The sequence below is a fragment of the Larimichthys crocea genome, chromosome XIII (assembly GCF_000972845.2).
Source record: "Larimichthys crocea isolate SSNF chromosome XIII, L_crocea_2.0, whole genome shotgun sequence".
Classification (NCBI taxonomy): Eukaryota; Metazoa; Chordata; class Actinopteri; family Sciaenidae; genus Larimichthys; species Larimichthys crocea.
Genome location: NC_040023.1, coordinates 18,267,975 through 18,281,338, shown reverse-complemented (window position 1 = coordinate 18,281,338; position 13,364 = coordinate 18,267,975). Strand labels below are relative to the sequence as shown.

Genomic DNA, 13,364 nt, shown 5'->3' with positions numbered 1-13,364 from the left:
TTAACATGGAACATCATCACAGATTTCTGAGAACAGCCGAGTATGTAGTGTTTTAAATTCTTTAACTCGATTCTCAAAGTTAAAGTGGATAGAAGAGCATTCAAATATTCCATGGCAAAAATGCACACAATGGGAAACATAAGTTGGCTCTTCAAAGCTGTACACCTGTTCATCCTTCCCTCTAGAAATCATCTTTGATGCTAAATCCACAGTATATGTACATACAAGTTTTTTTGTCAGTTGAGCGGACTCAAGGCGATGAAAGCAGCTCTTAAAAAGAACGGTCTAAATTGTCTTCATATTATATACACAAAAGTGACATATTTTACAGAGATCACTACACAAAGATCACAAACAGAGTCTTAGAGTATGGGATGAGCACAGGCTGCAGCTGAGGGGAAAAGGGTGGGGGGGGTNTGTGACAGAGCTGGCCTACTGTGCAATGGCTGCTGTGTGTGTATATGTGTGTGTAACTGCAAGGATTTAAATGTGGTAGAGACGTGTTTATCTGCGAATGTTGCAAGTGTGTGATCTCGTCGTCTTCCCCTCTCATATCATGGCTCTTATCACCAGTCTTCCTTTGACCTGGTGAAGGTAGGCGCTCTGCTCTGACTCTAAGCTCTGATTGGTCAGTGCCTCGTCCTCGCTATCAGCCGGCTCCTCTTTGACCTTGATGACCCCGTAGTGAGCGTCTGGGAGCTCGCTGCTTGAGCCGCTGCTGCTACTGCTCAGTGTGTGCTTCCGGATGACTCCTCCAGGGGGCAGCCTGTCCTCCTGCATGCTTTCTGTCTGCTCTCTGTGCAGCTCCTCCTGCTCTTCCTCTGATTCCTGCAGGTGTGCGCTGGGCTGACGTAACTGCTCAATGGATTTGGACAACAGCTGCAAAAGACAGAGGCTCCGCATTAATGCTGATATATTGCAGCTAGTGATCTTTAACAATTCAACTTTTATCAAAAAAGAATATCAATTTGAGGCCTATACCACAAAAACAACAATAAGCATTCAAATATTAAAGGATTTATTTTAATAAACACTATCTATTTGACAGTGGCAGACTAGACAGCGTGTACTGTATGATGGACAATTAAAGCTATATAAACTGCATTACTGTGAGCATTTTCATGTTGATAAATCCAGTCTGACAGTCTAGTTTGTGAAATAAAGCATTCTTCTTACATTGGAACAAAGCACAAAGACTCGTAAAAACAAACTTACATTTATATTATGTGGGATATCAAATGTATTAAATGCGACATCTGTACTGACAGCTGCCGACAACCATCCGTAATGAAGCTACTGTGGCTTCTAATAATGTGACGAAGACACATGTCAAACTGGTAAAGTTTTAAAGTGGCTTTGGTAGACTACATTTTTAGGAGGTTTAGGAGTGGAAGCAGATTAGCCATGTTCCTGTTTTTCTTTTTAATGTGAGTTAATAAAATTTAATAATGCTGGCTGCCTGAGGTGTGTGGATTAGTGTCGCTCACTTTTATTTTCATAAAATACAGATGATTGTACATAATGTACAAAGTCTTGCCTCTGGGAAAATTGTGTGTTCTCTCTTGCAAATTGTGGTTATTTTCTGCAAACAGTGGGTGTAGGGAGCATGTTGTTGAACAAGTTGCTAAAGGGGGTATCAAGAAAGTATATGACACATTGCTGAATCAAATTCAAGACTTTCAACAAATCTGTGTTTCATCTTATTCCATCCAAAAGCATGTAATAAATCTCCATTGTGATTAACAGGTGCACCTGGAACCGAGCATAAAAATGTCGTGTTTTTGCAAGAATGGAAACAGGTTAAAAGGAGCGTGACATAATTGTTAAACAGAAACAGAAGCATGAGAGTTTAAATTCAGCCTGACGAGGGGGACTCCACGTGCCTCTCGCAGCTTTGCTCAATCAGAACTACAGTAATGGTGCAATAATTTGATTACTCTGCCACAAGAGGGCTCCAACAGCAGGAAAGACACAAGCCCAGCTGATAACCAATACCATTACCGTCTACAGAATGTAGGACTCATATAAATATCCCTTCAGCTATAAGAATTAGCCTCCTTAGCTTGGCATTAGAAAACACTGTTCATACCTCTTCCTACAATCCCTAAGCTCTTGTAAATTTCCATTAGCTCCCCCTACTGTTGCAAGGACGTTTAAAAACAACCGTAGACAAGCCTCTGCTAGGAAATTAATTAGGGCAATGTTTCAGAGATCCCTCTCAATAAACACCGAGGGCTCATCCCTGATTAGTGGCCATTTATAACCTCCACTTAAAGAGGCTTTATTTGCGATCTCGTTGGCCTGAGTGGTAAGAGCACGGCCTGGTCACATGTTTCTAGACAAGATCTCACAATTCTATGAATCATCTTCAAGTACTTTTGATAATAATAATTACAGCTGGTATTAAAGCTAATTTCAGTTGCCACGTCTGACACATGATAGTTACTTTTAGAGGGATTCAAAGGGTTTGCTACTGCTGGACATCCATACTGTACTCAACTCAAGTGCCTAAGATGCTTTGTGCTTTTTATTACCTCTAGGTAAGAGCTGCTCTATGTTTCCCATGGCTCTTTGAGGGCCCAGCGTTGGGACACATCAGTATGTAAGCTCACACAATGCTGCCTTTCACAGTGTCTGCCACCTCACACACGTCCCTCACCAGAATAATTACACTCTGTGTATAGCGAGGTCACCTCGGCCAGCTAACAGAAACACAAATATTGCCACAGAGGAACAAAATGTATTCTGGGCACTTTTTCCTTCATTTGAACTTAGCTGAATTGAATTTCACAGAGTTAGCATGTGAACAGTACCGATGCCTTAAGCTATGATAACAGAATTAGTGCAGGGGAAGCATTTCTTCCCTATTTGAAGTCAGGCAGAAGTTCTTTGCTTCGCAGAAATAACACCAGGATTCCAGGGGAGAACAGACAACGGCCTGGGTCTGTAAACCTGAGCTACCACAGATGCTTTTACAAAAGGCTAAAAATAGATCCGCATTTGTGTGCTTAAAACGATTAAATCAGACTCCCTGCAGTAAAATAAGACCTCACGAGACCTAAAAAGGAATAGAGAATGCTGTGAAAAGTAATCTGAAAGTCAAAATCCTCCCCTGTGATTTCAATATTGATGAATAGCACAATACCTTATTTATATGGACCTGCTGCTGGTACTGTTTCTGTTTCTCCAAGAAGTGCTGGTGTTGCTGCTGGATGACAAGTTGGGCCAGTGTGTTCTGAGGCAGCGGTGCAGACTGGGTTCTGTTCAAAGGCCGGTGTTTTGGAAGTTTAGGCCGACTGCTGGAGGGCCGATCCTTCATGGCCAGAGGGGACTGAGGGTGGGACGACATGGAGCCTTGGCCTTGACAAAAAAAATCCAAATCAGTTAGATTTCTTCTAAAGTCATATTATAAATTACTTAATTTAAAGCAGTATAAAGTAGTGACATAATGTAATGCTTGACATGAAGTATCACGGTCTTACCAGAGGAGAGCATCTTCTGCTGCCTCATCTGCTCCTTCTGGAGGAGGTGTTGAAGGAGGGCCTGATGACTGGGGCTCACTTTAGAATCGAGGCCTGTCTGAAGGGGCACAGGGCCCAGCAGGTGCCCAGGCAACCCATGCTTGATCTCTGTCGATCTGTCCTTCAACCCCATTGCCTGAGAGCAGAGACAAAGATAATACAGAAATGGTTATTCCATAATTCAATCAACAAATGGCGTGCACTAAGACATGTCGTCATTCATAATCATTTATAAAAATAAAAAAAATGTAACGGTTCATTTTAACAAGCCAAACTCAATCATATCAGCTGTTTTTTGTGAATGAAAATGCTTCTTGTACTGTAGTTAGAACTCAGAGATGATGAATCAGAGACCTTCAGTGGTTAGAGGTTTCTGCAGCTGATGAACAAGCCTCTGTGGAATGTGCCAGAGAGCTAAAAGATGATACATCATGTGCTGTGTGTTATCAGGAGTTGCACTTGAGTGGACTTGGCCTTTTTAAAAGCTGTGATAAATGAGGTAATAGGGGAAGATAAGAGCATGCCTGACACAAGACACTGCAGAACAATATTTATCTAAGGGCGATAAAATCATTTGGGGACACAGGTCAGTGACCTGTGGCTGTACAGAGCACCCAGACAGCCACTGATAGTAGGTTTTCCTACTCATAGCGAGCATAAAAACTTGCCATTACTGAAACACTAAACTGGTGTATGAAGGAAGAGATTTTATTACATGTACAACACACAGGTTATCTAAATATATATATATTTTAAATTTGTACTTACACTAATGGGTGAGGATGCAGTCGAAAGCCCGAAGGAGATGTTGGGTAAGGAAGGAGATGTGTATAAGCTTAACATCGACACAGAGCCCTCAGGTCGGAATAACCTCGGCTGTGAAGGCCATCTCTACATCAAACAAACAGGACAGAGCAAAGACAAGAGAGATTTAGGAGGGGGTGACAGATTTAGAAATCCCACTATGGACAATTTAAAAAGGCAACATGAGCAGTGGCATAAACGTTAATGCACTATGACGAACAACAGCCCTCCTTGCTGCAAAAGGAAAGGTATGAGTTTTTATGATAGATGATATAAAGGAGTGGCGGTCAGCAAAAGTTTCCTGGAGCTTCACAGAATGGCACCAGTGAGGAATGATACGCTATTAGAAACCTCTAAATCTACTACTCCACCCTCAGTTCTTTAGTCCCCAATCAGCCTGCTGCCTGTTCTTACTCCCCCAGTCTCCGCCCTCAGGCTACTCTCTCAGAGAACATCAGCACTGGGGCATACTTCCTGTACCCAGCAGAGCAGCGGACCAGCATGTGGTTTTGGAACAACCATGTTTATCCTTCGAACCCCTACCAGTACTCAGTGACCTGTATGTGGATATCCGGCCCATATTTGACCCGAGGGACCCGTTCCCTCTGAAAAAGGATACCTAATGTAACTGTGCACAAACACTCCTTGCTTTTGCAACAGGCATGAGGTCTACAGGCATCCCCAGAGTCCACCAGTGACTTTCATGAGAGCTTCAGCTTGGGCTGATACAATAGCAATCCACCGTGTTTATGTTGTTAGCATGTGGATGTCTTTGGCTACCAGTGCCTGGGATATCAATTAAACTCCACAGTTCGTCTGTCTCCCTAAGCCCTAACCTTCAGCCCGCTGTCAGGGCGTCTTTCCTTTCTCTGTGTCGCTGGAGGTCCCTGGGAGAGTAAACAGTGACGGTTAAGGAAAACACAGCTGTTCTGTTAAGATTGTTCAGAGATGTGTCATATCTGCCACCCTCTATAATGGTCTGCTTTGTGAGCCTGGGCCAAAGGGAGCTCTGGTCAGTAACTCAGCCATGAATCTATTGGGAAACGCCTCAGAACAGACATGCCGCCAGGCCAATGACAGAAGTACAATGACAAGCCAACAGCAACCTTACAGCCAAACTAAAGATGCTTTTTTTGCAAAACATAAAACTGATTGTACAGCACATCTGGAATAAAAAATGTTGGACAGAAACGTTTTTTACTGTTGTTTTTTCAGTGTTTGTGTTCAAAATCTAAACACTGAGAGATTCCATTTATTTTCCTGCATAATGTCTCATCTTTACACAGACAAACTTGGGCTAATCAGACATGTGGGTCAAGCTGTGCCTTTTTAATGTCAGTGTGGGGAGCCATTTTCACTGGAGTGTAACAGGCAGAGGACAACTGGCTGTTTTTATAGCTGCAGGCAAAAGAGGCAGACAGGCATTTAGTGCCCTGACATAAAATTATAGTTTTATAATATTCAAATGATTTGCATGCAGAATAAAAACAGCAGCAAGACTTTCGCTTCATTTTTCGGCCTATCAATAGCAATGCTGATGATTTATAAACATACCTCAGTTTTTGTGGTAGTAGGCAGAGACGAGGGTCCATTTTCAGCCCCCAAGGCACTGGAGGCCCCTATGGGAGAGCTGGGGCCGGAGCCAGGGGCACTGTTAGTAGGCGTAGAGTCTACGAAACATCAAGGAGTTAGAAACAGTATGCACGCTCACACTCTGCACACAACATACATATACAGAGGCTTGGCATAACAGCTGCAGCCTCGCAACAGTTTAATGTGTACGGTCATGGCTGCCTGATTACAATGGTCTGTCTTACATGAAAGTGCAATGACCATAATATGCTACTGCATTGCAAAATTGCTGATTATCATGCAGCTCTGTAATAGTAAACTAAACTGTATTGTTTTACGAGAACATTTCAAACACCGCATCATAAGATGTAGACAATTTTCTGCACGTCATAACAGGAAAAAAGACAATTCATCATCTAGCCAACAATATTACACACCCATTAGCTCCAAAGCCCTCTTCTTGTAAGGAGTCATGATGTTTCCATCTCTTCTCTTGAGCATCGGGCTGCTCCTCCTCTCTGCTACCTTCTGCTTCAGTCTGGATCGTACCTTCAGGTTGGGCTCAGAGGCTAAAAAATAAGGAACAGATATGTTTTTCTGTAAGTCTCAATTCACACTATATACACGATATAAAAGCCCCACCACATGAAGATGAATTATATGGTCATGTGAGTGTACTATGATTATTGTTATAGAATCAAACAACATGCTTTTTTACAGCCTGAGTGGAATGGACATCATCAAAGGACAAAGTAACACCATAAAATAAGGGAAAACTAAAAGAAGAATAACGAGACTATAAATCAGTTAAAAAAATAAGCAATCTTGTCACGCTTCGACATGTAGCAATTTCAGTTTTAGTGAAATTCAGAGCAGGTTTCAGATAAATTAAATGAGTCAGGATTGGGCCCATTTCCACCTCATCTGGACTAAATTAGGTTGAGCAACACACAGGCTCTAAGTGAAATAGTCCGCTACCTGCCGCCCTGGTGACCACAGTCTGATACAGTAGCAACAGTTAAACTAACACAAAAACATGGCAGATGTTTCAGGCTCTCCCCACGCCCCCTCCTCCTAATGCAAAACAGAGATACCCGAATACACAGTCTGAACACACACTCACTCACAGCTTGGTTTGGACTGATCCAGACTTACAAATCCAGTACATCAGTGTTGAGAGAAATGCTGACGTAATATTCTTCGCAACAGACATATTGCTTTCAAAACTTTTTAACTGGTATTAACGGTGGATTTAAGGACATTTGTCAAAATATCTATTTAGCCATGGTACATTCACTGAGCATAGATGTTTTTTTTCCAGGAACGCCCTCCTTAACATTACACACAGCTGCTATCCCTGAAAGTTTGTATGAGTGGAGTATGGTCATTGCACAATAGTCTTTTTGACCCGTGTTTATTTGTCTATGCCACCATCAACAACACAAAAGTGTAATGACTAGACAGGGGCACAACCATGAACTTATGAAATACTGAGGTCAAGAGACTCGGTGGGGTTAAGGTGATGTGCAACATAGATTATTATGTTATACCGGAAGAGGAGGTTGTGCTTTGACAATGGGATTGTCCGTGGTGTGCTTAACCCAAAAATACAGCATATTCCAAAAATATGGAATGGTTTTAATTTTCAAGTCAATGAGGACAAATTACTCACATTTCACTTATTTATTTGGCTCATATCACAATAGAAAAATGCTTCGGCACAGAGCGTTTGAAACATACAGGTTCAGTAATATATGCAATGGCAAAGTATTATGTCATTGTGTGCTCTGCATAGGGTTTGAATCCTGTAGATCAGGCTTGAATTAAATAAAAAAATAATATTCCAGGCGAATGAATGACATTTTTTAAATGTCCTTTTTGTTTAATGACATTTTTAAAAAAATCAATGAGCAGATCACCTCTGAGTCATTGATGGCCTTTACATGTACAGCGCTGCAAAGCTCTGATAAAATAAGACAATTACTAAACTAGTCTGAAAAATGAGTTTGGTGCAGATGTGACGATGAAAAGATTGTATAATGTAACAAATGGGGAAAAAATTGGAGGTTGAATCAAGGCAAGGAAATAATTGTGAATAATGTAGGGATCAGTTATGTAAATGCAAGTAAATGCTTTTGTGTCTGACTGTTGAGTCGTGCTCTTGCCTTGTCACAGTGACTCACTGGGTCAACATGTCTCATGTGGACTTCCCATCAACCCTTCGGACATGGAATCCCACAGCTAGCTTTACACACTCAAATAAACAAGCAGAATAGATAAGCTGGTCTTTTGACGGAAAGCCAGAGCACAAAGCTGTATTGAAGTTATGTAAACCTTCTGTTACACAATAGCCAACCTGTGTCAATTATTTAGTTTAGATCAATAATTAAATAGGTCTTTTGCGATGTGTACAACATACAGCTATACATACTGAAGTGGGGCTATGACGTGGGAGCACTGCAGGGAGGAGGAGAGGGAGCGGTGATGGGGGCACAGCTAGGAGAGTGGGCCAGATGCTGCTATTTCTGGCTTTTGTCAAAAGCAGCAAAACCCTCTTCCCTAATACGTGGCACAGACCTCTAATCCTGTGGGTGTGAGGTAGAATGAAAGAGAGCGAGGGAGGAAGAAAGGAGGCAGGAGAGATAAATGGAGAGAAAACGCTGTTGGGAGTCGTATGAATCTGCTTCACGCCCTGCTGCCTTGATTGCTTTCTATTTTTATACACTGCTGCCACCAAGCTACGCATCCCAATTGGTCGCCACGGGAACGCCAGACAGCAGCACGGGAACAAACACTTTCTCACTGGTCTCCATGGAAAAAAATGCCCTGGTGCACGGTGCAACAGGAGGCAATGAAAGCAGCGGCAAGGCATATACACAGCACACCTGGGTCACTTCTGCTCCGGCTTCTCAGTTAATGAAAACATACAGTAATGGCTGCAATATACCAGAGTCATAAATCAATCATCGTATTGCATTTGAAAGTGATGCTGCAGGGCTAGTGGCTTTGCAAGTGAAAGTGTTATGCTATCTCCACTTAATCAGAATTTTAACTCCACCGTCACTGTGAGTGCCTGTGTCCATTAGAGCCAGGACCTGGACAGATGGCTGTGCGGAAAGCTGAGGTGTGTGTTCTGTACATAAGAAGGCCTGCTTTCCATTTTGCCTGACATTGTAGTTTAAACTGATGCTGATATTGATAAATTACTGTTAAGCTCATTGGTTGCTGTTCCTTACCAACATAAACTTTTAAACCAGTGCTAAGTTCCTCAGAGTTTAGGTATTCAATGTCGTAAGATCAACAAATTTGATTATTTCATTAATGTTTCTTTCTGTTTCAAGATCAGAAAATATTCCTAACATAGGGTGATTTCCACACAAACTTGCTTGTGCTCTACTGTTTTACCTTTGTAGGATTTATTTTTGAAAATCTTTCCTGCACCTGCTGAATGTACACATTTGGTAACTGGGTCAAGACCAGAGAGGGTGTTGCACTTCTTACTGCTAAGCTGCAACTATTCTTGCCACAGACTATCGCGTGCCCTCGGTCCAGTCTATTCTAGTCCCTGGAAGTGAAACAAAGAGGATATATACCAAGTAAACAAGTTAATCACATGAAATTAAATTAAATTAAACCTCTAAGTGAGATAAAGCCAAGGGCATTGCAGCTATTTTGTGTTTTTATTAGGACACCTAACAGTAGAAATCAAAGCACAGATTGTTTCTTTTGCAGGAAATTTAGAGGACTGACTCTACAGTGTGCATTGTACGTATTGTATTTACAGGCTTTAAAATAGACATATTGACCATCGAGTACGAAGTGTTACACAATATATCACACGCACATAATAATCTTTCTGAACTTCAACCTCAACCAGAAAAAGCTGTCGCTCAGCCTTCCGGCCATATGAAGCAGTGGGGAGTCTAACGTGGAGCATTTGAGTCATCTCCACTTTGTTTTGAGAGAGCTATCTTTGCTTAAACAAACAGTCCTGTCGAGGTTCATCCAGCCTGTGCCCGCCTTAACTCGGCAACACCTGCCAATCAGCTATCAGTGACAGGCAGTGGCTCAGGGAACAACACTACCTTTGTGTGTCCCCCCCCCCGGGTGCCAAGCTCTCAGAGGACTTTAATGAAGACAGACAGGAAGTGGGGGAGGAAGGCCTGAGCAGGAAATGACCACATATAGATTCAGGAATCCAAAGAGCAAGAAATAGTTTCATCGGTGTAAGAGAGGCCAGGCACAGGAATGGGGAGATGATTTAACCGTGAATTAAAGGATGAAAATGTCGAGCTTGAGCAACAGAGACTGAAATTGTATCCGTCCAGTTATTTGTTTAAACCTGCCTTTTTGTATTCACAGTAAAAGGCAAACAATGCTACCATAAACTGTCTCTCTGTTATTTTATAAAGCTGTCTTAAACTGGTTATTACACTTGTGCTGCACCTCTTAACTTACGGGTCTAAAAGCATGACCCAGAGATGTAAATATATATGTACATGAGGTACTTTTCTGTTCTGAAAATTGTATAATTCAAAGGAATTACAATAAATAAAAACACTTAGACTTTCATTTACCTTTCGAATATTTATTCTTGCCATCCAGTGACTTTGTTTACTAAATATAATTTCTTTGCCTGATCTCTAAATTGTGTATACATGTGACATGACAGGCCTGTAGTTAAATAACTCAACAAGTATAACTGTTTTCCAATGTAATTAAAAGAGACACAGAGGGGAAAAGAACATAATGTAATTTGGTGACCTCATTGCCGAATTATGACGTTTTTAGCTTGGCGAGCACTTGTGCTCGTGCAAACCAAGAGGCAGAAATTATCCTTATTTACACAGCCATCCCCAAAGGGTTCCTCAAACTTTAAACCAACAAACCTGAGCTGCTTTTTTGGTGGGAACCTGTGTCTTTTCAAAATAGTTTTTAAAGCCAATAACTCAGGAGAAATTAATGGGCTTTAATTCTCCCATTTACCACTAAACAGTTCAAAGAGGCTTCGGAACTTGGTTTATTATTTTAACATAGGGACAAATGTGGTTCCTTTTAAATAATGGCAAGGTAATTTTAGTACAAATAACAGCAATTAAAATTTAAACTTGTGAAACGAAAACTTACAGTTGAAGTGTGCTGTTGCCTGCGTTCAACTGTGTTTTAGCATAATCCAAAATAGGAATAAGGAAGGTTTAAGTTACTTTTCTGACGTGCGTCACCTCTTATAAAAGTTTGAGCCCTGGAGGGGAAGAGGAGGGGGTGCTGTGGTCATAATGAGCCTAACTGATGTTATTAGCAGGTCATCAGCAACCTCAGGAAATTCTCAGTGGGTATACCAATCTCTTGATTGACAAGGGTCAAAAAGACACTCGCTGTATTAATAACCTAAAGCAGTAAAAGGAAAATCACAAATGCACCCTGTATTAGATCACTAATACAAGGATTTCAGTGTGACTGTTAGATCACTAATACAAGGTAATGTCTTAACAGTCACACTGAAATCTCTGCGTCTGTACGGATATATTTATGCATGTAGATATGCATGTATTTGCATTTCTATGTCTGTACTGTATGCAAATTAACAAACCTGTCTTCCTCAAGGGGAAGTCGTCCTTGCTCTCTATGGGTGATGGGAGAGTATACTGGCAGGTGGGGGATGTGCCGCCCAGAGGTGGAGAGCTTTGGTCCAGTGATGTGTGGTGAGAAGACCTATTAAAGAGAAGGCAATATGATGAGATAGATCATATTTCTATGTTAAATACAGTTTCTGCATATATCACACTCACTCAGGATAAAAACAACAGAAGATACTTACGTGTACCAGAGTTTTGGGTGGTGAATAAAAGAATGATTGACTCCGTTGCCGGCAGGGTCCTTTGCTGATTTGCTTAACAGAAACTCTTGGAGTTTCTGCTTCACCTCGGTACTGGCCACTGCACCTGTGAGACCAAAAGACGGAACCAAAGGGATTGGGGTCACCCTAGGGCTATGACTCATGACATATTACTGCCTAAAAAATATACCAAATCAAACTTGAACCCAATGATAACTTGCAGATTTTCTAAACTGCTTTTCTAAATCACATATAACTTACTGCTTAACTTATAACTTATTTCTTAAGATTGGCTCTGAAGTTTACTCTTCCAAAGCAGCCACAACTTATGTAGGAAGATCTCCCCCTAGTGGTCGAAGAGCACTATATTAGTTTCAAACTGCTAAAGTGATACTGCAGAGAGATGTTCTTTCCCATTGGAGGGTTACAGTTGCAGGGCACAGTTTCAAATTACCTGACCTGACAAAGTCATAAATCTAGTCTATTATTAGCTATAAGGTAAAAACAGAAATGAAATACTATATCTGAAGCTATTTTCATCGTGCTATTGAAAGACAGTTTCTCCTTAATTCTAGGCTTAAATGTCACTGGCCAGCTCTCAGCAGTTGCATACTGGTTAACATGTCATCATCATTATCATCATCATCATCATTATATAGCTGGATATTTCTCTTTATTAGATGATGAAAATAAATTACAAATCAACTTTGCAATTTGTTCCCGGGGCATCTTTCAGGACTGTTAGATCTTATATTGAGAAATTGTGCCTCCACTAGCCAGAAACAGGAAATCAGAACAGTTTGTCCTGCTTATGAATAGCAAGTTGTAAGTCATGTGGCGAGAATGATATACTATACATGAATTTTTAACCTTAGTGCTATGCTGCCGAACGTGATCCAATTCATAGCGCCATTAGTCCTGGTAAGTAAGAGTAGGTGGTCTTAAAGAGTTGCTTACAGTGATTAAAAACACCCCCTTTATTACAATTTGATTTTTAAAACATAATGAAATTCAACATGCCTATTAAGGCTATAGTTGACCTCTACTGCAACCCTGCTGCATGCATAGAAGGCCATTTTNTTTCCTTGTTATAAAGATAATAAAGGAACATTTACGTGAACCATTTATAATATATTATAAATATAATGTATTTCCTCACTAAGTAGCTCATTCAGCTGCAGTAAAGCATTCCTATCCAGCCGTTATATGCATATTTTGCTTCAGCACCACTCTAAGGTAATGCATTAAAAAAATGATTGAAAAGGGTGAGGGTAACGATTAAGGGGTCCCCTGCTTGCTTTTGCCTGGGGCCCTCAGAATGACTAATTCAGCCCCTGATGGTAAGAAGATGATGATGATGACGGTGTCGAGCTCTTACTCTCTCGAGAGCGCTCCTTGCCCCTGAGGATCAGGCTGGAAACATGCTGCTCTCGCCGATGCCTCTCCTGCTCCTTCTCCTGCTGGTTCTGCTGCTGCTGCTGCTCCAGACGACGCTCCTTCTCTGCAAGTTCCTGCTGCTGTTTCATGGCCTGGAGCTCCTGCTGGAGCTGAGAAACATGCAGACTTCAAGTCAGCATATAGGGAGTGCACTGATAAATATATTATTAAAACGACAGTGGCTTGTGTGAACT

General features: G+C 41.3%; 1 protein-coding gene across 4 annotated transcripts in view; it reads right to left on the bottom strand.

Annotated features, from left to right (window-relative positions):
* Nucleotides 1-420: 420 nt before the first annotated feature.
* The window catches only part of hdac9b (histone deacetylase 9b), a 35,579-nt gene continuing 22,635 nt past the window's right edge, over nt 421-13,364 (bottom strand). For 2 of the 4 annotated variants that reach the window (XM_019255168.2, XM_019255167.2), the window contains 9 exons: nt 13,112-13,280; nt 11,716-11,848; nt 11,488-11,609; nt 6,335-6,466; nt 5,880-5,995; nt 4,290-4,412; nt 3,483-3,657; nt 3,146-3,360; nt 421-879 (listed from right to left, as the gene is read on the bottom strand). In XM_019255168.2, the coding sequence (XP_019110713.1) occupies nt 550-879; nt 3,146-3,360; nt 3,483-3,657; nt 4,290-4,412; nt 5,880-5,995; nt 6,335-6,466; nt 11,488-11,609; nt 11,716-11,848; nt 13,112-13,280 (1,515 nt within the window). In that variant the 3' untranslated portion in view covers nt 421-549. The remainder of the gene's footprint in view (nt 880-3,145; nt 3,361-3,482; nt 3,658-4,289; nt 4,413-5,879; nt 5,996-6,334; nt 6,467-11,487; nt 11,610-11,715; nt 11,849-13,111; nt 13,281-13,364) is intronic. The other 2 variants (XM_010740611.3, XM_019255169.2) reach the window with 1 other exon arrangement.